The following is a 27500-nucleotide window of genomic DNA, read 5'->3' as shown; positions in this document are numbered from 1 at the left end:
TCATCCCATCCACACACACACACACACACATACACGTGTACATATTCTTGCATGTTTCAAAGGCTTGTGTACTTATGTACAATAAATATGCTCCAAATTAAGAACGCAGTTCTGAGTGATTAGCTAAAATAATATTAATAATTAACATTAATTATTAATAGCGACTCTTTTCTTCCAAGCTTTAGCAATGCTGTTTGAGAAGCCAGTTTCGTTGAAACTTCGAAGTGAACTAGTGGTAAAAGTTAACAGTCGTTATTTGTAACAAAGGTACGACTCTTGGAATTATGAACGGGACACGGGCAAATAAATCGACCACGACACGGGCAAATAAATCAACCACGACACACTGATTTTGTCTTTTATACTCGAGAAGTATGAAAAGCAATGTTGACCCCATCGAGGTTTGAACTCAGAAGTCCTAACTTAAGGTTCTGTTTTCGATTCTCAAACGTTTCTGCAATGCAACTGACAATCTAATAATAATAATAATAATAATAATAATAATAATAATAATAATAATAATGTAAAGATAGAACACCTACAAAAATCATCACTGCTTCGAACTTCAAGAATTGTTCGTAGGGTTCATGAAGCATGACCAGTAAACTAGTGTCACCTTAGTCTGGTGGCTTTGGGCAGCTGACACATTTCATCATACCCAGCAAAATAAGCTGGGTATGATGGAATTCACTCGCAAGACAATGGTCAACCCCAGCAGAAGACATTTGTTTAAGGTATCCCGTGTACTGGAACTGAACCTGAAACCAATAGGTTGCACAGCGAGTTTCTTAACCCCACAGCTATACCATGTATTTTCAATTTTAATATTTTTGCGTATGTGTATATTATCCTCTAATGAGAAGGCAGAGAAGGAATGGTGAGAGGACTATAGAAAGCTATGGGTAAATCCCATTCTTCTCTGATGTAATATTACTGACACAAGTCAAGTGAGATATGAATGAGCAAGCAGTAATGTCATAGCGTGCGCTGTGTTCACACAGACGCTGTACACATGTTTATGCCGACTCTGCAGTTTTTGAGTTGTATAAACTTGTGAACTGTCGAATGTATGTATATATGGATGGACGGATGGAGGCAGGCAGATGGGCATGTATCTATATCTGTCTGTCTCTCCCCACCTCCCTCTCTCTCTCTCTCTCTCTCTCTCTCTCTCTCTCTCTCTCTCTCTCTCTCTCTCTCTCTCTCTCTCTCTCTCTCTCTCTCTATCTATCTATCTATCTGTGTGCCAGCCTGTTTGTTTCACACACACTCTCTCTGTCGTTATCTCCCCCCCTTTCTCCCCCCCCCTCTCTCTCTCTCTCTCACTCTGTATACATTATTGTGACTGTCAACGCCTGCATGCATATTTTTATTTGAAAGTTCCACTGCAAACGCGCGCGTGTGTGAATGTATGCGTGCGTAGATGTAGTGCATGTGTGTGAATGCGTGCGTGCGTACATGTAGTGTATGTGTGTGAATGCGGGCGTTCGTACATGTAGTGCATGTGTGCAGCTCTATTTCTGATTTGTATGTATGTATGTATGTATGTGGTTAGTATGTGAACCCACTGAATCGTAAAGACATCAAATCAGTCTTGCGTATTTCTAAATCTCTTCCTCGCTTTACTCGCCGGATGAATTTGAAAGAAGTATAAAACCTAATGAACTTCTCCAGAGAGCTTCTAAGCGGTCGCAAACACTTGCTGGCTGTGTATATTTATTTGATAATCCGGTTAATATATGGTAAGCCTTTTACGTGACAGATACATTCACGTGATGAGAGGTCTCACATAAAGAGTGCTCGTCAAAAAATTTTGTATTAAATCGTATCTATTGTTAATGTGTCTCTTTACTGGCGTATTATAGCTAGATGATGATATCTCTGATGTCACCAACCCCTGAAGAGATCCTTAATATTGTAAATAATAATCCTTTCTACTATAGACACAAGGCCTGGAATTTGTGGGGAGTGGGATAGTTGATCACATCGACCCCAGTTCTTGATTCGTACTTAATTTATTGACCCCTGAAAGAATGAAAGGCAACGTCGACCTTGGCGGAATTCGAACTCAGAACGCTAAGCATTTCCCTCGGCGTGCTAACAACTCTGCTAGCTCGCCACCTTGACATTTTTATTCTTTTTATTATAGGCACAAGGCCTGAAAATTTGGGGTAAGGGGCAAGTCGATTAGATCGACCACAATACGCAACTGGTGCTTAATTTATCGACCCCGAAAGGATGAAAGGCAAAGTCAACCTCGGCGGAATTTGAACTCAGAACGTAGCGACAGACGAAAGCCGTTGTAAATAATAATGTCATTGCTGTCATAGTTGTTTATTCTTTCAATAAATTGTGAAATCAGGACACAGTAGAAACCGCTACGTGATTTCTCAGCTTGTTAGAAAGAGAAGCCAAATGTTCATCAAACCGCAGATATACACGAGTTAAAGTGAGAGGTAGCATGATGGTCGCTTGACCTGCTAGAAACAACAACCAAATATCCGTCAAACCGCAGCCTATTGTCTTGAAAAGAAAGGACATATTATAAAATGTAGTCTTTGAAATAAAAGGAGCTCATTGTTGGTATGACTTGAATCGTTTCTCTGTTTGATCATGGATGACAAGGTTAAACGAGGGACTTGTTTCAGTTTCCGCCTTCCAAATTCACTCAGAAAGCTTTGGTCGGTCGAAGGCCAAAGTAGAAGACGCTTGCCCAAGGTGCCAGGTTGCAAGACTGAACTCGGATCCGCGTGGTTGGGAAGCAAAGTCGTTATCAACACAGCCACGCCAGCGATTGTATGCTCGAATTTTGTCCTTGGAAACCCATGGATGTGTCTACTTGACAAAATAGCATCAGTTTATGCAGCTGGGCTCCGCAAGTTGTATTGCGCGCGTGCACACACACACACCTTTTCAGGCATTTATCCTCGTCAGTTTTGCGTTCTTCTTTTATAGTGAGGAAATGTCGCTATTCTGATTCATTTGAAATGCAAATGAATATCATTTGAAAGTTAATCCAAGGAGATTTTCACGCGGATAATGATGATCTTTAATATAGGCAAACTAGCTGATATTTTAGGACGACATATAGATTGCCTTGCGGTGATGCTCATGGCTCATTGCACCCAGAGTTCAAATATCGCCCCAATCAATTCTGCGTTCATTCTTTCAAGGTCGATAAATAAATTACCAGCATTGAGCTGAAACGATTTTTTCTATTTCGCTCACTCCAGCCCTCCTCTCTCTCTCTCCCCTCCTCTCTCTCTCTCCCCTCCTCTCTCTCTCTTCCCTCCTCTCTCTCTCTCCCCTCCTCTCTCTCTCTCCCCTCCTCTCTCTCTCTCCCCTCCTCTCTCTCTCTCCCCTCCTCTCTCTCTCTCCCCTCCTCTCTCTCTCTCCCCTCCTCTCTCTCTCTCTCCCCTCCTCTCTCTCTCTCCCCTCCTCTCTCTCTCTCCCCTCCTCTCTCTCTCTCCCCTCCTCTCTCTCTCCCCTCCTCTCTCTCCCCTCCTCTCTCTCTCCCCTCCTCTCTCTCCCCTCCTCTCTCCCCTCCTCTCTCTCCCCTCCTCTCTCTCCCCTCCTCTCTCTCCCCTCCTCTCCCTCCTCTCCTCTCTCTCTTCTCTCTCTCTCTCTTCTCTCTCTCTCTCTTCTCCCCTCTCTCTCTCTTCTCCTCCTCTCTCTCTTTTCCTCCTCTCTCTTCTCCTCCTCCTCCTCTCTCTTTCTCTGGAAAAATCGACTCGAGTAGGTTGGGTTCTACTAGATCTGAAAAACTTCCCCAGACACCATGTTAGGACGACGGCCCTGCAGCTTTGTAGGAGGCTATGGGCCCAAGACAAGGCAGGGCTCTTACATAGGGTCACAACCATATACTTAGTGGAGGAGCACAATGGAATAAATTGACACAAGTACTTAGGTGGTACTCTTTTTATCGAGCCGTAAAGATGAAAGGTAAATGTGTTGCCAGTGTGATTTGAATTCAGAACGTAGAGTGACGCGCTTAAATACCACAAAATATTTTACCCGACCTTCTATCGGTACATTTAATCCCACCCCAGTTTAACGATAATGCCAGCGACTCAAAGTCTGTTGAGGTCAGAAAGAGACAATGTATTTGGAATATCAAAGCGAATGGCTTTTTTTATGAAAATAATTTTCCACTGGTTGTTAGGAAAAATTTTTAGCTGTGAATGTTAAGCTGTTGATTTATATGTCGACCTGGTCAAACAGTCTGGTCGGCTGCTTTCTTTTATGCTTTTTTTTTTCTTACTATATTAATGTCTGCCTCGTATGTGAGAATACATTTTCATAATGGGTCACAAACTGAAAATCTGAAAATACCTAAGTACAAAAATATTTCACTGCTGTGAAGAGAAGGTCGCGTATTCTATTTATTAATGTCATGTAACATAAACTAAAATTTTACAAGCTGTGATGGTAAACGCTTTAACAACGGAGTGTTATAATTATTGATTGTAAAGGAAGCAGGTCTGTACTCATAAGTGTCTGATGCTTGTTTCAAGTAGAAGGGTAAAGTTTATATGGGTTATCTTAAGTTCGGAATGTTGTATATGGACACAGTGTACACAAACACATAAAAAAATCTGCATTAAAAGAATAAAAAGGGACAGCGTTATTTGGTTTTCAGTTTTGGATATGCGTAGGTGGGACATCGTATTGACGACATTGTATTGAGAATGTGAAGACAATATAAAAAGGGAAGATTTATCCGCGGTGTGCGAAAGGAAGAGAAACTGTAGACAATGAGATCAAGAAAGAATACTGTGACTAAGAAGGATTTCTAAGTTGCTTGATTGATTAAACCCAAATCAGTCATTACTTTGTAGAACTATGATATAAAACATTTTGACTGTGGACTATTCAGTCCTCTTTTTCTGACACATCTAGGAGCAAATTATCCAATGTGCTCTTCCATATTTTTCGAAACGGCCAGGTGTAATTTCAAGAAGTTATTGCTAGCTAGAACATTAAACGACCACATAGAAACACCCTCGTTGGCTCGTTTGACATGCTTGTGCTCCAGAAAGATATTGCTTTTACTGGGTGGGATTCAGAAGGTACTTAGTAAAAAGTTGTGACTTTTCTTCAACAACAGGCATTATTTTGGTGATACGCTTTACTAAAGTGATACGAGGATTCACCGGCTAAAGTTAAAAGAGACTCTATAATCTTTGAGTTCTTGCAGAACAAGTACATTCACCATATTCTCATTGTCATTACAAAATTTCTTCAAACCCTGGTGCATTACTTACTAAATGGAAACTGGCTTAAACCTTAATATCACTAGAATTTAGTACAAATTTCATGGTTCGTCTTCTGATCGCAGATAAACAGACATTGCAACCTTCTCTCTGTTACATAACAATGTTATCTGAGTTACTTGTAATTGCAAGCATTGAAAGAGTCAGTAAAGTAATAGTAAAAATATACTATGCTATTTTTAGTAATCGCTTTTGCGTTCTGAGTGGTGTATCTCGCTTCGTTCCAATCATAGTTCACGATAAATGGAGATCGCCAAGCGGTCGGGAGCCATTTCTCATTCCGATAGGTCTCTCTGTTTTCTCTTTCTGTCTACCTGTAACTTTTTGTGAACAACAGAGTCGTTGATTACAGATACCCAGTGAGCCAATTTCTGGTTCCTTTATTTACAACCATGAGAGTGATAGACAGTTGTCTGTGAAACTCAAACGGAACAAATATACGACGAGATTTCGTCCCAAAGCTCCCGTTTATCGATTTCCATGCGTTTGTTTTACTTCTATCCCTGATATACTGCACCGAAAAACACACACACACACACACACACACACAAACACACACACACACACACACACACACACACACACACACACACACACACACACACACACACACACACACACACGCACGCGCGTGATGATCCTTCACTCTGTAGAATCGCACCCAGAACTACGTAGTTACGAAGACAATTCGTAACCAAAGACATTTATGTTTTGTTTTGACATTTAAAAAAAACAAATTTTCATGTATTTGTTAGAGTTTTTTCAGTAGCCATATTTTATTTGATGGCTCTTGAGAATCAAAGCAATTTATTTCTTTGTGTCAGCGAATAAGAACAGCGTCCCATTGTGTTATATTATGATGATGTAGCTGTTTTTTTTTATCCTTTGTGTCTGTGTGAGTGAGTGTGTTTTTATACGTCTATATTAGCGTTTGTATATGCGTGCGTTTGTATTTCTGCATGTCATGTCATGTCACCATACTGAAATAATTCTTGTATTTCATGGTATTTAAAATTTTATTATTAAATTTGACACAACTGGAATTTTGAATGTTCGTAATCAGCGTCCATGAATGTGTAGGATTTTTTGTTTTGTTGCTCGCTGTCTTGTAGCCAGGAGTATTCCGTCGACTAATAAATGGGGCATCTACTGTAAACTAGAAGGTTAAAATATGCATGTGAGGACACGAGCTTTTGGATTCCGAGTGTTGGTGAACCAGCTTTCTTTGGAATATACTCGTTCTACAATTGTTAGCAACTTCATGACGCGCCAGTGAAATGGGCTGTACATGGCTGCTTGACCTGTTAAAGATAGCAGGTAAATCACTCTTATCTCACACCCTATCGTTTTAAAACAAAAAATAAATACATTGAATGATACAGACATAACTAAAATATGCTTAAATAAAATGCAATGTGTAATCGCTTGGCCTAGTGGTTTAGGTGTTTGGTTCGTGATCATAATGTTGTGGGTTCAACTTCTGGGCCGGATGGTGTGTTATGTATTTCAATAAGGCACTTCGTTTCATGTTGCTTCAGTTTGCCTAGGTGTAACTGAAGACCAGTAGGGGTGAAGATACAGTTCTCTCTTCCTCTAGTTGCCACATTATAGATTTATCGCAGGGGTCAAATCGAAGAATTTGAGAAGATGTCTATGTCTGCTCGTGGTTACACAGGCACCTAAAACAATTAGCGAATGCATGGTACATGTTACGAAATCTAATTGGCTGGCAAGTGACGGCTGACTGGACTTTTGAATTTAATGTAATATGATCATGACTCGATGCTTTTAAATTAGAAGTTCTTCTGGACTAGTACTTATCTGGAGCTAAACAACAAATTGTTTAATTATATTTTTCAGATAATTTAATCTCCTTAAGAGCCTTAAAATTGTTGGCTTTGTGCTGGAATCATAAATAATTTCTAAAGCTAAAAACTATTTAGAATTAGCGGGCAGCGCGAAAACAGGAATTAGCTTCACCACCTTTCTGGGATGATGTCTTTTCGTTGCATTATATATATATATATATATATATATATATATATATATATATATATATATATATATAGATAGATAGATAGATAACTGAAGTGCACTACATTCTTCGTATACCCTACATTTGGAAAACTTTGCGGTTTTCACGAGATTCTTATCGAATAACTCCATTTTTTTTATCCGTATCTCTTCAAATTGACCTGAAATTGCTATAAAAGTTTCGCCATCATCGCAGCCGAAGGATATCTCAACTTCTTTCTACTTCGGGTCAAGTGATTTCCTCGTATCTGTGAGTACTTCTAGTGCGCACACTTGACATCACAACGCACTTATTTATCATTGCTATCTTGCACTATAACATCAATTGACACTTCAAGCTTAACAAAACATTCTTGCAGCTATTTCAGATTATCGATGGGGCGTTTTAACATTTCTCACACCGGTTTACATCGTCATTTTTCTCATTTCTTTAAGTGCAGTATTACAGTTTATTAGTTCGTGTTCTGTTCAACCACTACTGAACAACTGAATATTTTCTCGAGGAATCCAAGAAGAATGGATTCTAAGGATTAGCAGGTGTCTTTTCAATATCCACACTTTCAATTTAGTTTATCTTTTATCCTTAGTCTATTCCCCCCTTCCCAGTAAACATAATCATTGATACTCTTACTCATTTATAAACTGGCAAAATCAAATCACGTATCACCATATGATAGGAATTCTGATAAATATAAAATCAGGCTTCTCTAAGGTTTCTGATTTTTGCTACAATGCATTTATCTATTAATAATTTCTACACTACATTAGTTAACTTCGATATACATCGTTAAGGCCCTTAGCCTCAAAATCTACCTTTACTTGTCATTCCAAGAACTACCTTACATGTCATTCCAATAACTACCCTCCACAATGTCGATTGCAAGAAACAGTAACCAAATATCACACGAATTACACCTTAAGTGAAGGTCATATCAGACAGTTATAAATATGCAATAATATGGTTGGTTACGGTTTGATCGGGGCTGATCTGGGACCAAGGAACAACAGCAATAACAGAGATTGTTTCTTCTTGTTTCTTCTGTTCATGCAACACTTCTGTTCTCTCAACCAGCGAATTCCAAGTCCTCTCCATTTCCAATTCGATCAGAGAATGACTGAAGCTAATCAGTAGCAGCATCATACAATTTAAGCTATACAGAAATCCTTCCTTGTTCTTGTTTAAAATACAGCAGATCAGTCTCATTGAGCATTTCCAAAAGCACATTTTCGTAGTATTCTTTCCTATTAGCAGCAGTGCATCAATTATTTGATAAGTGATTTAACTCTTCTAATCCGTGCCTATTGCCCCTGTATTTTGATACAATTTCCATTACCTTCCGATTGAAAATTTGATGCAAGAAACCAAGGAATTTTTAAAGTGCCTAGGTTTTCTTTGATTATGATGACTAAGCTGTTTACTCTGATCTTTTGTGTCAGGCATATTCAGATATATTCTAAAGTATCGTAGGAATGTTAATGTCACACGCCAGCTTCGAAGCGTGCTTGTACTATCTATTTTCAGCTTTTACATGGAAGCTGTTTGCATATTCATCCAATGAATATAGTTACCTACTCAGTCAAGCCTCTTCATATATTCTGTTGCTTTTAACATCCCTTGTTCTTTTTGCTTTCTCAAAACCTTTTGCCTTCGGCTAATTGACTTCTAAGTAGTTTCTATTTTAATCCGTATCAAACCGTCACCCAGTTGGTCCTTGGATACCTTTTTTACAGAATCCAATATGGTGAAAACCCTCCAACCATTCATGAGCATTATCCCTTATCTTCTCACCATGTCACAGAAAAAAAAGAAAATTCTCTGTATCTTTATTTTACATGTTACCTTATTGTTCTAAACTACCTTTGCCTATTTCTAAGTATTTTTGTAAGTCCAAGTGGGTCAGCAAGCTATAGTTCTCAATCCTATGTGTATGACGAATTTGCTCTCACATAACTTCTTCGCTAATGAAGTCACAGTAACAGAACTAATATGACCAGAGTCACCATCCGTACTTTCTGGAGAAATAAAAAAAAATGTTATCAAATCAATGACTTGATATTATGTATCACCGTATAAATATTTCTAGTTAGCTTTTTTTATGTTTCCTAAATTAAACATAGTGATATTAACTAGACTACAGTTTATCTAAACCATTTTTATGATGGTTTATTTAAAATGCAATAAGTAGTTGTCAAGGTTTCCCTCCCAAAGCTCTTCAATCCACTTGACATTCAATTTATTACATTGAAGTAGAAATTAATGACACGGTGTGCTTATGTGGTACATATCTTTTATCTGACGATCAGATCCGTTATCTAATATTTAGACTGAGTCTCCTGTAGTAGTAGTCTTTATCTAATTTTCTCCTTCATTTCTGTATGTTATCTCATAGCTAATATATTTGCAAGTACTAGTAAAGGAGAGTTTCTTCTCGGTAGTTTTCTATATTCAGTGGCAAATAAAGATTTCATTACCTGCCAAGCCCGCGTCACCTTCTTTAAAAGTACCACTTGTTGGAGAAGGTGAAGATGGAGAAGGAAGTGCCGTTCTCCAGTTAATTTATTGTAACATGGTTGATGGTGGTGAATTTAATATGGTTGTCTAGCCTTATTCTAATTTTGTGACTGTAAGTTGGAAACCATGAGTGAGAGTAGGCATCTGACCATGATAATTCAGGTAATCCGAGAATTGTCGTCGGGTGGTTCTTGCTGGATCTTGCTGGCCGTCTTCACACACTCACAAATATATCTTTATACATATACACACGCGCACGTACACATTCACGCGCGCGTATTGCAGTGGAACGTTTAACATTGAAAAAGCATGAGGACAAACCGCAATGTAAGGCATTGTACTCAATACACAGAAGTAGTGTGGTTGTATTTATTAATCCATTTACAAAACAGCATGATTCTTACCACGTTAATCATGTTTCCATGAAGAAAATGTATTTCACAAATGCATTTTCTGAAAAAATGGCGATTTATCTTTAAGAGTCATAGTCTTATTAATTCTGATGAGAATGCTCCGAGTAGATGGGCCAAGACTTCGCAGGCAGACAGGAGTACACAGCTTTGACAGATCGCTTACCTGTTGTATAGTCAGAGTTATACTGAATTTATGGGGTTCCTTGAATGGCTTTAAACTACTGTGCACTGTACTGGAAAATCTTATTCCATTCCGCTTGCACAATATTGTGTGCGTATCTGTTTCTCTCATAATCGATTCCATATAAGCCTGAAGTGCTTTTTGTAATTTGTCCTGTAATGTTTCCTCAGCAGCCGCCTTTGTAGCAGTTGTGGAAGTTGGCACATTAGTTAGAACTAGCAGTATTTCTTCCGTCTCTTTATATACAGAGTTCAAATCCCACTGCTAATGACAAAAAGGCGTACGTATGTTTGTTTGAGAGATAGATAGAAGCTCATCATGTTGAAGCACCCCCACAATATATATATATATATATATATATATATATATATATATATATATATATATAGAGAGAGAGAGAGAGAGAGAGAGAGAGAGAGAGAGAGAGACAGACAGACAGACAGACAGACAGACAGACAGACAGACAGACAGACAGACAGACAGACAGTGTGTGTGTGTGTATGAGAGAGAGAGTGTGTGTGTGTACGTGTGTACGTGTGTATATTTCCGAGTGCACATAACTTGACCTGCGACATTGTATAATGCTTTGCTGTTTTGCTAGAGTAGTATTTCAAAAGAATTAATGTTTTATAACTTAAAACCTCGAAAATACCCAGGTCTTGGTTGTATGACTACGACAATAAAATAAACGTATAATAGAAGATTCAGTTTCGAGTGTTTTGTATTTATTCAGCTTTGCCGATATTTCCAGTGATATAATGTTATCAGAAACAGCTGTTTTGTCAATTAGTGTACATGTATTATCATTTTAATTTTTTATGATTTTTATCAGTCCTTAAATACGAGTCAAATTTCCAGAATATTTATAAGTTTACTTTATTTGGACGTCTTTTATATTCAAATAAAGCTAAGTGTGTCGCTTCAGGCAAGGCTGTTATTTATGAGCAAACGAAGGCTCTTCGTTGACACTCATCTATGTACGTGATACAATGCAGTAGATAATATAAGTAAAAAGCCGTGATGTGACTGATTAGAGTACCATTAATCATGGGTTGAGACAATTAGAGCTGACCTAGGGTTAAACAAAAGCAACAACCGCAAGATAAAATTAATGAGCCGGTGAGAAAGTTTCTACCTGGTCGCTTGCTCTGCTAGAAAGAATAATGAAATTTCATTCAAAGTAAAGCCCTTCTTGAAAAGGGGATGGAAAAATTGTATGAGGGGTTCATAAAAACTGATTCCCGCGTTGTTCAGATATTCCATATTTTCAGAAGTTCTTTGTTATTTCAACCATTTTCTCTCTCTCTTTTTTTAATGCCTTAATGTTGTGCTTTGGGAATTTCTGGCACTCTGGAAACCAGAAAAAAAAAATTGCTGAGGCATTTTGCAAAGACAATTTAAGACGAAAAGTTGGGGAAAAAAATGTAAAAAAAAACATTGATTACCTTATTCTTATAAGTACAGGTATCGATAACGAAATTACAAATAACGCATTTTTGCGAGATGCTCCCTTCTTCCCAGGAGAGGCGATGGAGAAAAGGAGAAAGTTATCCTTAATCCGTAGACTTGACCCAGATACTTGCAACAGAGCGTATTCTACAAAAGTTACTCCGTTGGTTATGACGACGTGGGTTCCAGTTGATCCGATCAACGGAACAGCCTGCTCGTGAAATTAGCGTGCCAGTGGCTGAGCACTGCATAAGCACGTGTACATTTAACGTAGTTCTCAGGGAGATTCAGGGTGACACAGAATGTGACAAGGCTGGCCCTTTAAATACAGGTACTACCCATTTTTGCCAGATGAATGGATTGAAGGCAACGTGAAATAAAGTGACTTGCTCAATGACACAACGCGCCGGGAATCGAACGTACAACCATACAATTGTGAGTCGGATACCCTAACCATTAAGTTACGCGCCTTCATGAGCAGGCTGCCCCGTTGATCGAATCAACTGGAACAACGGAGTGTATTCTACTAATGGCACTCAATGGAGCAAGTGATAAAGTTAAACTGAAAGGCGGCAAGATGGCAGAAACGTTAGCACGCCGGGCGAAATGCTTAGCGGTATTTCGTCTTTTATATTCTGAGTTCAAATTCCGCCGGGGTCCACTTTGCCTGTCATCCTTTCGGGATCGTTAAATTAAGTACCAGTTGCATACTGGGCTCGATCTAATCGACTTTCCCCCTCCCCACAAATTTCAGGCCTTGTGCCTATATTAGAAAGGATTTATTTATCAAGACATTGGATACGTACGGCTACTGATACTATCATTATGCAGATATTCCATACTTTCTGGATTTCAATCTCTGTATATCTGTATATTTGATCGATTCTCTATAATTTATAGAAAGTGCTATTATCAACTAGACATACAATATCGTTCAGAGTACTAATATATGTATATATTTTTTAATGCGTTTCATCATGTTCTTTATTTTTATCACACTCAGAGAACTAATTATTATCGATACCGTATCTATTCTCGTTTCCCATATCTCGCTTATAATCTTTTTGAAGTACTTCTCGACTTTGCTTCCGTGCGTTTAGTTGGAAGGGAGATTTAGATAATCAGTCAGAATACGGTACATAGGTTAAGTTTGCATTCTTGTCTCAGCTGATAATATCAACGAATTGTCATTAATCTACTTATTAGTCAGAACAGGCATGTCTCTGGGTATGTCAGTAGATCGTACCCACTTTGGTACGTGCTCATACAGTTATTATCAGTTTTGATGTAAACGTGCCTGCAGGAGCTGGCAGAATCGTTAGCGCGCTGGACGAAATGTTTAGCGGTATTTCGCCCGTTTGTACGTTCTGAGTTCAAATTCCACCGAGGTCGACTTTGCCTTTCACCCGTTCGGGGTCGATAAATTAAGTACCACTTGCGTACTGAGGTCGATCTAATCGACTGGCCACCTCCCTAAAAATTTCGGGCCTTGTGCCTAGAGTAGAAAAGAATTACTGTAACTACATATTTAAGGTGGCGAGCCGGCAGAATCGTTAGCGCGCTGGACGAAATGCTTAGCGGTATTTCGCCTGATGGTACGCTCTGAGTTCAAATTCCACCGAGGTCGACTTTGTCTTTCATCCTTTCGGGGTCGATAAAATAAGTACCAGTTAAACACTGGGTCGATGTAATCGACTCATCCCCTCCACCATAATTGCTGCCCTTGTGGCAAAATTTGAAACCGCTTTTACTATAAAGAAATAAAATTGTGCTTATTATATTATATTTACGTTCCTTCGCTTTGGCTGTTTCTAACCCTGGGGTTACAATAGTAGATTCTATGCCAGGTTCATGTTTCAGCTAACTAGCATTTTGAATGAATGCCTGGCACTATAGTATATATATATATATATATTTCTAAAATATATGCATATTTTTGCACAGCTCATTCATTGATTTTCGTATTTGTTTCTTTTCATTAGCAAAATTATACAATTTATATTTTTACGCCCGTCTTTTCCTATTTCGTCAAACGAGTTCAGCAGTCATCTTGGTTTAAGACTCCTACGAATCAATTACTCATATATTCTAGTTATATGTTTTCTTTACAATTTCTTACTTCTGTGTTCGATTCCTCTGCACGGCACATCGAACAAATATCTTTTACACACATATCTCATACTCATAATACTCATTCCTACACGATTGATCATATATAAAGTGTTACTCTGTCTTGTATGGAATTGCACAGCCCCTGTCTGTCTGTCTCTCTGTCTGTCTCTCTCTCTCTTACTACTGATGCACCTTTACAATTACAACTAATAATTCTCCTCCTCTACCTTTACCACATACTATTATGATGTCCCTATCTCCAACTCCTCCTTCTCTACTGCTACCTGCTATATGGGTGATGCTTTCGTTTAGAGGTAACACTTAAAATATCAAAAACATCATACTGGCTGGCATGTTCAACATGTTATTGTTTACGTCACAAGAAACCTTGTCTCTGCTTTATATACAAACACGATATAACACACACGCAGTGCGAGAGGTAACGATACATATAGCGACGTGTGAATTAAGATGTGAATCTTAAGACTTGTTGGCTGCGTAGCGCTAATATGGAATTCATTAATTTGCTGCACCTGTAATTAATTAATTAATTGATCGCTGAACAGTATTACTCCTTTTGATATCATATTTATCGCAAAATATTCAAATAAGAAATTTATTCCAATTTAATATTAATAAATATTTTTATTTAGAAAATTAGTGTTAATTTCATTATTTCGTGGAAATACTATAAAATTTGTACAACATATAATTATAGTTACTGTACTGACAGAATTTTGCTTTTATCATTATAGATATAATTGTATCCTCTACTATATTGAGCTTTGTTTTCATTTTTATAAATTGTATTATGTATTATTAAGTATAAAAAAGTATTCCTTCGTACAGAAACAAGCTATCTGCTGACTTTCATTTCCACTGAAAATTTTTTGCCAAGCAATATTTCATTCCTTGTATCTCTTAAAGTTTGCTTCTAATTCACTTCTTTCTTTTTATTTGTCAATTGGTTAACCGTATAACCAATCGCTCGGTCAGTCTATCAAACTACTTTCGTTGTTATTCGTGACCGCATCAATGGTATGTCCTCTCTTGCAAATCAAATACAAAAATGTTTTATTGCTTGTTTTTCAAGAAGTAAAATCTCTGATTTAATGTGAGAGGAAATTTGTTTTTTTACTTCGAGAATCTCGAAAAGAAGTTATATGTTAAAGGAATATAATTTCCCAATATTGATATCAGTAAATTTAAACTGTTTGTTTTTTTTTTTTCCAACAAACTTAATTATGTATTTTTCCTCTTATTAATCTTTTACTTGGACTGCAGCCACGCTAGAATACCTTACTGAAGGGTTTAATCAATCAAATCGATCATAGTACTTATTCTTTAAAGTCTAACTCAAATTTTATTGGTAACTTTTGCCGGATCGTTAAGTTGCAGGGACATAAATAAACGAACATTTGTTTTCAATCATCGGGGGAATCAAACAAACATACACACGCGGACGTATACACACGTCGACTTACACACTCTCTCTCTCACACACACATACACACACAAACTTATATGTGCAACTGGCTTCTACACAGTTTCCATCTACACACATGCGGACGTACACACACACTTACACAACCTCCCCACACACACACACACACAGACGTAAGCACAGTTTCTGCCCACCAAATTCACTCACAAGGTATTGGTTGACCCGGGACTGTAGTAAAAGATTTTTGCCTAAAGTTCTGTGCAATGCGGCTGAACTCAAAGTCACATGGATACACAATCAATTTCTTAACCACACGGACATACCTTCGCCTATATTTGCAATTATGTAACATTAATTTCTAAATGCTTTGTCTTACATAATTTTCGTAGTCATATTTTTTTTTTACGTGTATTACTATATATATATAAATATATATGTATATGTTTGGACTTAACTGATTGATAACTTTGTTGATTTTGTTATATTTTCAGCTGGCTTTATGAATGATATCGCTCTTACACAAACGGATGTCCGTGATCTCATGACATCTTGGCGGAACAAAGAAAGAGCGAAAAAACAAAAAAGTTTACATGAAAAACATTCAAATAGAACATCGTTAAAACACAAATTGAGAAAGAAACAAAGTCACAGAAAAAGAAAAAGGTGTCGGAAAAAGTGAGTATTGAAATTTTCCTCTCAGTTTTGCTCTGTAATCTGATACGATAATTTCTGTCGAGTATTTAAATCTTTGAAAGGAATTTGGTGAGTTATTAATTCTCTCTGTATCTATGGATCACGCTATTTATAGAAACTTCAACAGGTCGCTGGACCTTATGGATATAACAGTAAAATTCCACTCCAAATTGCGTACACACTACCATTTTCCATAAAAGAATCACTGGTTGACAAGGTCAGAAAAAAGAAAAACCAGAGGCTCACGGGTGGAATGTCTTTGATCATAGGTATTGTCCGTCAAAGGCTGACTGGGATTACACATTAACAACGACGTCGGAGTGCCCTCTATCGTTTTAAAAACGGAATAGAGCATTGGATAACGTGGTTTTTGCGATACGTTAGGCTCGAAGTAAAGCGGAATGTGTAACGACTGGAACATTTTTGATCGAAGCTATATGCAGAGCTGGCACAGGGCTAAACAACAACATATTACTATGTGCAATTAATATTTATTGGTACTGCTTCCGACCATGACGTTACATACCACGCCTACATATCGAACAGAAACGCTATTCTTCAGATTGTATAGTTTGCATGTGAAGTATTTCTAAAAGGTCTAAAAGGTATTTTGATGTTCCTATTTAACACCAGCTTAGGTCTGATTGAAAAGAATCACGATCATAGATGATCCAACCATGACAGTCACGTTTCATTTTCTAACTTATGTAATCAGACATATTATTGAACCCACACACATGCATACATGCATACATACGCAAACACACACACATACATACATACATACATACATACATACATACATACATATATATATATATATATATATATATATATATATATATATATATATATATATATATATATGCGCTTTTTGCTTAAGGATAACCTAGTGGTCAGAGTATGGCACTCTCAACCGTGGTTTCGATCCCCGGACCACAAGGTGCGTTGTGTTCTTCAGCAAAACACTTCAGTCCTTCAGTTGTAAATGAATCCCAGTAATAGCTGGGGAAATTAACCTTGCGACGGACCGGTGACCCATTCTAGAGGGTGTGTTGTAATTTCACTCACTTACATTTCAAAGAAACCGTGTTAAACTCCGGTCTTATGAAACCTAGAGTTAACAATAGACCTAAGGGTGTGTTTAAGATGGTAAGGTATGATTTGAGGGAGATCTGGATGCTTTCCCGCTTTCTTGTAAAAGTTTCCTCCTTGGATAATCCATTCCAAATTCTTTTTGGATCCCATTGAGATTACAACGTCTATAATTATAGATTTTTCTCTATGAGAATTACTCCTTTGCAATATTGATATCTAGCTTAGCAGCATTTCGTCCGTCTTTACGTTTTGAGTTCAAATTCCGCCGAGGTTCAATTTGCCTTTCTTCCTTTCAGTTGAACACGGGGGTCGATATAATCGACTTAACTCCTCCTCGAACTTGCTGGGTTTGTGCCAAAATTTGGAACCAATATTGATATCTAGGTTTTCTTTAGTATCTCTAAGATCAGTAAGAGACCAATGCCGTTTATTAGTATAATCTTGAACAGCGAAGTTGACATCTATAAGAAAAACATAGGTGATGAGAGAATTGCGGAGTGGTAACTACTCTTTGGGGAGTAAGGTTGGGAAAAGACATAAGATGGGGATCTGAAGCAGGGAGGAGAACGTAATAAAAGTGACGAGAAGATGAAATACGAATGTATGGCGGATGTGTTTAGGCGGAGGTTGTGTACAACCAGATATCTCCGAAGAGCAGACAGTGCGTGTAGTTATGTCTCATGCCCTCATGTTTCCCTGTATCATATTTCTATACTAGCTATGGCATGTGTTTATTCATGTGTTTCTATTTACGTAGCTAATATGTTTGTATTGTGTTTTTCTCGTTTGAGTAACAGAGCTAAATGGTATGAGTGAAAAACGGAAATCTGTTCTTTTTGTTATTTCATCTCCAATCAGTCACCCACACCATATTGTTGTTGTTCAAATTATTATTATTATTTTTATTATTATTATTATTGTTGTTGTTGTTATTATTATTATTATTATTATTATTGTTATTATTATTATTTTCCTTGCTATTGTTACTGCTATTGCATTGTGTGTCTTCTCACAACATACAACTTATATTTGTTTCTTTCACCTGCCAGTGTCGTATAGATAGATAGATAGATAGAGAGAGAGAGAGAGAGAGAGAGAGAGAGAGAGACGGAGACGGACAGAGTAAGACAGAGAAAGAAAAATTAATAGTTAGAAGGAACTGAAAAAAAAATAAACGATCAGAGTTTATAAATGAATGCATTATGTCTGTTTACCATTAGCAAATATTTTATCATTGTTTTTGGTGTTCCCTGACATAACTATTTTTAAAAGTTCTGCAGCACTTAGTTGTTTCTGTTGTTGTTATTAGAGCCCCGTGGTCAGCTCTGACTGGGCCGACCAACAAGTATGTAGGTTCCGCCGACCGGCTAGGCGCAATCTACTGATCTGTTGTTTCAAGTTCGTCAAGCTTCTACCCAAATGAATACTCAGACACGCAGACAGGACTTCTGTGGAGCGCAGTGTGACAGTTTGGACAAGTTTTTTAACTTTCTTGTTTGTTTCGGTGTTCCTATAGATTCAGGCAAGAAAAAAAAAAAAGATTCGTCAAAGTCCACTCTCTACTTATTAGTGGTGTCCATCCCAGCACAGTGATTCGGGTTAATGAAGCTTTTGATACAACAGATGCTTCTCTGTTCGTACTTTTAATGTTTGTCTGGGTTAAGATGTTTAAGAGTGAGAGATAAGAGAAGAAATGGCTAGGTGTGTTTTAAACAGTATAAGCTAGTTACGTTCCCATTACTGCACATCTTCATCGTTATGGAGTTTTACAATAGTATCTAACACATGAATAATCCACAACGGTCAAACTGTGCAGGAATGGAAGTGCTATTAACGTATTATAATGTGTAATAAATACACACGCACACATATGTATGTATACATAACTATATACATATTATTTCTTTAACTCAATGAAATGTTATTGTATTACAGGGATAAAAAATGTTGGGAAAGATTAAACGCACACACATTAAATAATAAAAATATAAGTAGAAGTTCGAGTGAAACGAAGCATCGAAGTTCTCGAGTTCGTAGAGCTGCAACTGCCAGATTAGACCGTCTTTGGAGTCATGGTGTGATTCCATACCAAATACAGTCCAATTTCAGTGGTAAGTGTCTTCTTTATCTGCCGATCTTAAAGATAATTTTCTTCTGGATTCCCATATTTTAATGCATGATTCTTAGCAGTTCGCATTCACAAAGAAGCTCTCCGCCCGATCAGCAAAATCACCAATTCATTCCATCCTTTAGCGAACAGACATTGTTTTCCTCACACTCATTGTACTATAATGACCTGTACTTCTCTGGTCAAGCTTATTTATATACCACTTCCATCACCCATATCAACATGTATATCTTTGCTCCTTCTTTTTAATCTTTGAGCATTACACTGTCTAGGCCCCAAGTCTCCTTTCCTGTTCCCGTGAACTCTCTGAAGTTTTCTTCTTACCCACCTTTTATCTGCAGGCACCAGTGAATATAAACCGTATCAGTATGTGATTGAGCACATGTGGAGAACATAGTTACTTTTCTCCTTACTCCTGGTTTAACCATAAAAGCACAAGAAATAGAAAATAATTTAATGTCTTTTAATGACATATCGTCGTTTTTCTTTTATTCAAAGTATTTATTTTCACCATTCATCAACTGCATAATTGTACCACTCAGCCTCAAATTTTCTTGATCCCACAACTCGTACATTATACATATCAGGTTTTAGCTTCTTTGAAGGCATAAAGCTTTCAATATATAACTTTCGATTTTGTATTCCCCAAAATTTTCTTGTAGCCCATGTAAGAAATCGTTATTAGGGGGTATAACAATATAGTAATATAAATAAACAAACACTAACACTCATATTTCACAGTCTGGTGGCAAAATTTGGCCCAGGAGGGCATATTCAGCAGCTTGGAAAGAGAATCGAGCCAACAAAACAGCAAATGCTCAGGAACCGTGCATTACTCCCTCCTAAACCTTCAGTGATAAGATTAACTATTTATTACAATATAAACAAAGCTTGCGACTAAAAAGTCCTCGTGGGCCTCATTTGAGACTGAGACTAAATACATATGGATGTAACTACGTATATTTATTCATCACCCATTCTGTATTAGTAATCCACTAATATAAATATAAATATTCTGCAAAATATTATCTTCCCTTGAAGGAATTGCGTCTCATTTTCGTTGTTTCTTTTTTGAACAAGGTACACACAAGGCTCTTTTTCGACTTGCGATGCGCCATTGGGAAAATCATACTTGTATAACTTTTGTAGATCGTGAACCTCATCACACTGATTATATTGTTTTTACAGAAAGACCATGCGGGTAAGTGAACACCAGTTTGTCAAAATATACAAGTTAAAACACAAAACAGTATTTGGTTCTTTATTCCTTATGCTTCAAATGAATACGAAATCATGATTTCTATTAACTATAAACACATACACACACAACGAGTGCACGCACACATACACACACACACACACTAACGTACATATACAAACATATATGCACAAATACATACACATGTATAGCATGACTGTGGTTATGAAGTTCGTTGTATATAAATGTAGTTTCGGGTTCGAGATTATGTTTCATTTTACGGCATCTTGATTAAATGCCTTCTACCATAGCCCTGGGCCAGGAATATAGTGTAGTCAGAATGAATTTGGTAGACAGAATTTGTGCAGAAGAGCCTTCTGTGTGTGTGTGTGTGTGTGTGTGTTTCGAACGCGGGTTTGAGTCTGTTTACGTCTCAGGGAAACAGCAGTTCGGCAAAAAGATAGCAACAGAATAAGTTACTGGCTTTAGATAAGAACTGAAGTCAATTCGATGGCTCAAAGTCTTCCAGATGCTTTTCAAAACTGGCCGTAATCCAGTAAATGAAACAAAGATAAGGATAAAGCAATATCCACTAAACACGTAATATAAATGACCAGCCAAAGCAAACTGTCGGCGTTAATGAACTGCATTGTCAATAAAATATTTTAAAATATTTTGACCACAAAGCACTGTGTGTGACTGACATCTGACTTGCATTTATGCACAAGAGTAATGATATTTTAGCATTTTACTCATTGATATATTGGCTGTATTTTATGCTGAATCATCCTAAATGTTTGTTCTTATACTCAATATAATTTTCCCTTCCGATTTTTATATTCTTTATCAATAACCATTTGGATATCTTCAGATGCTGTTCATATGTTGGAAAACGCGGGAACGGAGCACAAGCCATATCAATAGGTAAAAATTGCGATAAATTTGGAATTGTAGTACATGAATTGGGCCATGTTGTAGGCTTTTGGCATGAACATACGCGACCTGATCGAGAAGACCATGTAGAAATTATTTATAGAAATATTATGCCAGGTACGTACTTAAAAGATTTTTGATGTTTACATTTTATATTTAATTTGTGCTTTTTACTCTTTCAATCTTTCTTGACAAAAACGACGTCCATACTTTATTTCATTGGAACAAGAAAACGAATACATTATCCATAAACAGAGATACAGTAGAAATATCGATTAGACTGTCTGTTTAAGAAGTTTGTTTTCGCAATCATGTGTTTTCAAGTTCGAACAAGTTGCGTAAAAACAAAAAGCTGTGTTTCAAAATGGGGTAAAAGGAAACTGCGAGAAATCTTGTAGCCATTATACATATACATATATATAACATGATTAACCATATATATATATATATATATATATATATATATATATATATATATATATATATATAATACGATTAACCATGCATGTAAAAACAACAGAAGTAGGCTTCAATATTTAATGAAATAGAGAAATATGTTTAATACAGAATACAAAGATGGAGCACTCGCATACAGGGCTCAGAGTTTCCCGGCAAGCAATAGGTATAAAGTTATTCGATTTCTAATCGGCGATCAATTTACGTGCCACCGTTCATCGTCTGCTGTGTGAAACTATCATAGGATAAACAAACAGCTGATGAAAGGTAGCACGTGTTTTGATTAATGATTGGAAACCACATAGCTTTCTATCCATGGCATACTGGAAAACTCCGAGTAGTGTCTGAATGTTGCATGCTTATATAAATAAAATGAGAGAGAGAGAAGGGGGGGGGTCAAAATTCTGAAACAATGCTTGAAAGCTGTACACAATAGGTTTGTAACAGACACAAAAGGCTAATAATAAGTGCGGTACGGATGCATAAAGCCAAACAGATTGATGCGGATCACTTACAAGCTATAGAAACGTGGTAACAGGGCCTATGGATTTTAGAGTTCGAAAAAAATAATCGAATGTGACCTCCATTTTAAGTTGATTAAGTAACCACAGTGAGGTTTCCTCGTCAACACTATTGTTGTTGTTGCTGTTATACAATTGTTCTCAATGCTATTAACAAATTATTCCTTGATTGTCTCGTATTACAGGTCAAGAATATAATTTTAACAAACTTACTTCCACCGATGTCAACTCCTTGGGCGAAGAATACGATTACGGAAGTATAATGCATTATGCAAGAAACACATTTGCGCGGGCGACTTTTGTGGATACTATTTTACCAAAACATAATTATGGAAAACAGGACATTGGTCAAAGACTAAAACTGAGTCCTGGAGACATCAGACAAGCCAATAGACTATATCGTTGTCCTAGTAAGTATTTCGATTCCAAATATAATCATTTGAAAACTGTTTACATATTTATATATTTAACACGTTCTTGTACATTCAGAAGCGGAAGAATTTGGCTGCGTTAACTGTTCTGGAAGAGAAATTCTTTTAGGGGGAAATGTGTATGAGAACACGAACTGGAACATGAATGACGCCAGCAAATGTTAATAATATTAGTACATAATTAACCTCTTTACGGAAGCTGGTATACCATATTCTATGTGAAATTCTAGAACTACAGCAACAAAATATAATTGAAGAAATATAAATAAGAGTAAAATATTGAGTATACATCTTCCAGACTAATGATATCAGTTGCTTAAGCGTAAAATTTTGTGCCTTTTCTCCACGCGCAACCTCCATCTCCTTTATTAGAAAGCTGTATGCACAAATCTGTATGAAATTTCTCTTTACAGCGGTTAACACCCAACCAAACAAACAATTTTACATAACAGACTTAATTACATGTTTTTAGTAATGGACTTCGCAATACAGAGCGGTTACAACAATATGAAAAAAAGTGAGCTTAGTAGATAAGGAATTAAAACATTAACTATTGAATTAAACGAGTTTTTTGAATGGAAGCCATCGTGACAGGTTACGAAACGTGTCAAACATTCCATTTCTAGATAGTACAAAATGAATGCTAACAGAAAGGTGGTATGCAAGGGGCTGTGATAGTGATTTTATGGATTTTATGGGATTTCCCCATAAAGGCTGACCATGCTATTAAAGCAAAAAAAAAAACAGATATGATTATAAAGGACAACAGATAAAAGAAAGAAGGAAAAGCAGCAAAAGGTCATTGACTTTGCAATATAATTTAATAGAGTCGATACCAAAGAAAATGAGAAAATAGAAAAATATCAGGATGAAGAGATTATGGAAGGTGACAAATATTCCTGTGTTAATTGTTGCCTCTGGAACAACACCGAAACGACTGGTTACAGTTAATTTAATTATTGGAACCAATATAAGATTAAACCATTATGTAACTGAAATATTAATTGTATTTTCCCTTGCAGCATGTGGTCGAACTCTTCAAACTGCTTCGGGTGAATTCTCACACAAGCCCAACCGTCAGTCCTCAACTGAAGAAAAATGTGAATGGCGAATATCTGCAACACATGGAGAGAAAATCGTTTTAAATATCACTTCTCTTGACATTCCGGAGACCCATGGATGTATTTCCGATTACTTGGAAGTCCGTGATGGATACTATGAGAAATCTCCATTGTTGGGTAAGTCTTTTTTTGATTTTTCAATGTTATCACTTTAGAAGGCGGTGAGCTGGCAGAATCGTCTGTCTTTACGTTCTGAGTTCAAATTCCGCCGTGGTCGGCTTTGTTTTTCATCCTTTTAGGGTCGATAAATTAAATACCAGCTGCGTACAGAGGTAGATCTAATCGACTGCCCCCACTCCCACCAAATTTCAGGCCTTGTGCCTATAGTAGAAAGGTAAAAACCATCTTTAGACCTCGTCTATATGTCGGGCTATTTGGATAATCTACCCTTTTAGAATGGCATCTTTTCATTATTATTATTATTATTATTATTATTATTATTATTATTATTATTATTATTATTATTATTATTATTATACCGTGTCATCATTTCACTTTACTAGTGAATTCACTGTTATATCTCGGAGGGCGGGGGGTCATTATGCCAATAATGATATACTTTGTTATAATGTTAAATTGTTATGCTTTGTCGTTGTTTTTTGAGTCAATTCACCGTTATTCCACGTCAGATTTGATGATTAATTGTATTAGTTTCACGTAGTTGTCATAATTGCCTAGACTAATAATTTTTTTTGGTGGGGTGCACACTTTAGTAAAGATCAGAAACTTATGGGAGCAGGCACCGACCAACGATAGAGTACGAACTGATAATTCTTCTGTTGGAATTACGGCAAGTTCCCAATATAAGGACACCTAAGGCTCTAAACGAAATATTGTTTCCGTTCTTCATTGTTTCCTGTGTTAGTGCATCATCCCATAGACTATCTTCTTAGCTAAACACTGTCAGGACAGTGTATGAGTGTATGAAAAAAAGAGAACGAATGAAAAGAAGGAAAAGCGAATAGGGGATGAGAAGGGATCGATTTATTAATGAGATTTGGCTAATTAAGATGTGTTTACTTTATAGTTAATATCTTCTCTTTTAATCTTCTAAATATGAAAAGGACGAACAAAGCAAAACAAAACAACAACAAAAAGTGTAACCATATTTAAGTAGAGTGGAGCCAGCACCTGTCTGTTAAGTCTAAAAACCATGCCACTTCTTGGACAAAACAGATATGGGGCAAGTATATTGACCTACTTTCTCTTTTTATCCGCTTTCATTTAAGCCAGTTGACCTCTAGAAACCGGCAACAGATATCTTTAGATCTCACAGGATTTGTCACTTTGCCAAAGAACTTTCTGAACTTCAGAAAATAATTTCATAGTTGTAGAGTTATATTTGTTTGGCAATGTATTTGCCCTGAGATGGCGTGTTCGTGTGTTAAAACTAAAATAATTGTGACATGATAGCCATCAAAACCATTACTGTTTCGTGTCTATATCACATCTTTTCATTATTTCTCAAATCAGAGAAACAACAGAGAGAGGTAGGTTTCTTTTTTTCTTGTGAAACGACCAGAAATTCTAAAAGAATAAAAAGAGTTTAACACAATTAAAGAAACGTCGTTGACAGGAGTTGCGGCAAAAATATGACTTCTGTAGCCATTTTAAACATTCACACACATATACAATTATAGACATTTTTGCTTATTTAGTAATGGTAGTGGAAATCATTTGATACCAAATCGTTCGTTCTTTAAGAGTCAACGAGAAAGCCTCTACGTGGTCGCTTGACAAGCTAGAGATAACAGCAAAGTTTCCTTCGGATTACAACTTACCTTCCTAAAAGAAAAGAAGAGAAAGACGTTGGATTATAAATTCAATCTGTGGCTCATTTGACGTAGTTTCGATTCTTCTTTGGAACCATTGCAATCTATTCATTAGAACACTAACGCATTTTTTTCAATTGATTAGTCACAGGAGTAAGAAAAAGCTCATGATCCATTGTAGTAAAACTTCAGAGCAAAGGCCTGGCACGAATACTTACAAGCTAGACTCCTTTAAAGGAAACTAAGTGCCCAGTGGTTATGTAAACCAAGTGATAAACTTTTCAGTTACCCCTAAATGATGGTGACTTTCGTTCCTAATACTTATCTAATCATATCTTTCACCTTTTACTTGTTTCAGTCATTAGACTGCGGCCATGCTAGAGCACCGATTTGAAGGGCTTAATCGAACAAATCGATCCCAGTGCTTATTCTACCGGTATTTTTTGCCGAACCGCTAACTTATGAGGAAGTAAAAACACCAAAACCAGTTGTAAAACGATAGGGAGCAAACACAGATACAAATAAGCACACGTACATACATGCATACATACATAGGCGATACTACCAAGGTAGTAAATGCTCCACCCCAGGACGACCTAGAGTCATTCTGGCGGGGAATCTGGCATGTAAACAAAGAACTCAATCATGGTGCAGCGTAGCTAAACGAACTACGAAGTGAGCAATGTGTAAATGCTTCTCTCAAAATATATAACAGCGAGTGAGATACTGACGGTCGTTATGAAACTGTCAAATGGAGAACCACCTGATGGAAGATATCAGAAAAGGAAACGCCAAGAACTCTCTTAAAAACTTAAAATGGAACTCATACATACTTATCTATGTATGTATATATGTTTAAACACACACACTCACATACACTGGTATGAATATACATAATATATGTATGTAAATATGTGTGTGTTCTTTAATCTCCCAAATGAGTCAAATGAGGCTGAACAACATTCTAGATGTGGAGAAGTAGGAAACCAGTCTCAATTTACCATAGACTAACCTGTTTGAAATAATAATAATAATAATAATAATAATAATAATAATAATAATAATAATAATAATAAAGATGACAAAATAAAGTTTACAACTTTCAATTAAACACCTGTTTGAAATAGCAACCAAATTATGCGGAGTGTAACCTTACCACTATAAAACTAAACGAAATGACACGTTAGGCAATGTGGTTGGCCCTGAAGGAGGTATATTTGCTTGAAAGGAAAAAACAACAACAAAAACACTTTTAAAAATCTGAATTGTCAAGAGTCAAATGCCTTTGATCTTGTGTCAGCTCGATCCAATATATGGCCAAGCAGCAGCAACTCTGTCAACATTAATAACTATGAAATATTCTTTGGTGGGATCAATTCGAAATTTAAGAAGTAACGACTTGCAGGAAGTCTCGATTTATTTCGTTCTATTTGTTTTCAAGTGTTATATTTTTGCTTTTTTGTTTTTAAGATTTCAACATTCGAGACGGGTTTTTTTTTCTGGTTTTAGAATATATTTCTCTTAATTTGTTTTCCTTTCTAAGTTTATTTATTCGTTTCCTTACTTAGAATATTTTGTGTGTTCTTGTCGTTCAAGATCTGTGATACACATTTCGCCGTCCAAGTCGTCTATTCCGGTTGCATTTGATACAGTCGAGCTAGCAATACATACATACATACATACATACATACATGTGTGTGTGTATACATATGTGTATATATATATATATAT

The 27500-nt window shown here is 36.8% G+C and overlaps 1 protein-coding gene across 2 annotated transcripts in view; it reads left to right on the top strand.

The window, feature by feature from the left end:
* The window catches only part of LOC106882577 (tolloid-like protein 1), an 88810-nt gene that overhangs the window by 34166 nt on the left and 27144 nt on the right, over nt 1-27500 (top strand). For both annotated transcript variants that reach the window (XM_089352141.1, XM_089352140.1), the window contains exons 2-7: nt 15910-16093; nt 19145-19320; nt 20418-20538; nt 21407-21585; nt 22631-22855; nt 23899-24114. In XM_089352141.1, the coding sequence (XP_089208267.1) occupies nt 15910-16093; nt 19145-19320; nt 20418-20538; nt 21407-21585; nt 22631-22855; nt 23899-24114 (1101 nt within the window). The remainder of the gene's footprint in view (nt 1-15909; nt 16094-19144; nt 19321-20417; nt 20539-21406; nt 21586-22630; nt 22856-23898; nt 24115-27500) is intronic.

The sequence above is a fragment of the Octopus bimaculoides genome, chromosome 5 (assembly GCF_046866305.1).
Source record: "Octopus bimaculoides isolate indiv1 chromosome 5, ASM4686630v1, whole genome shotgun sequence".
Lineage (NCBI taxonomy): Eukaryota > Metazoa > Mollusca > Cephalopoda > Octopoda > Octopodidae > Octopus > Octopus bimaculoides.
The sequence above is the reverse complement of the archived record's forward strand: the minus strand, read 5'-3'. Positions and strand labels throughout refer to the sequence as shown.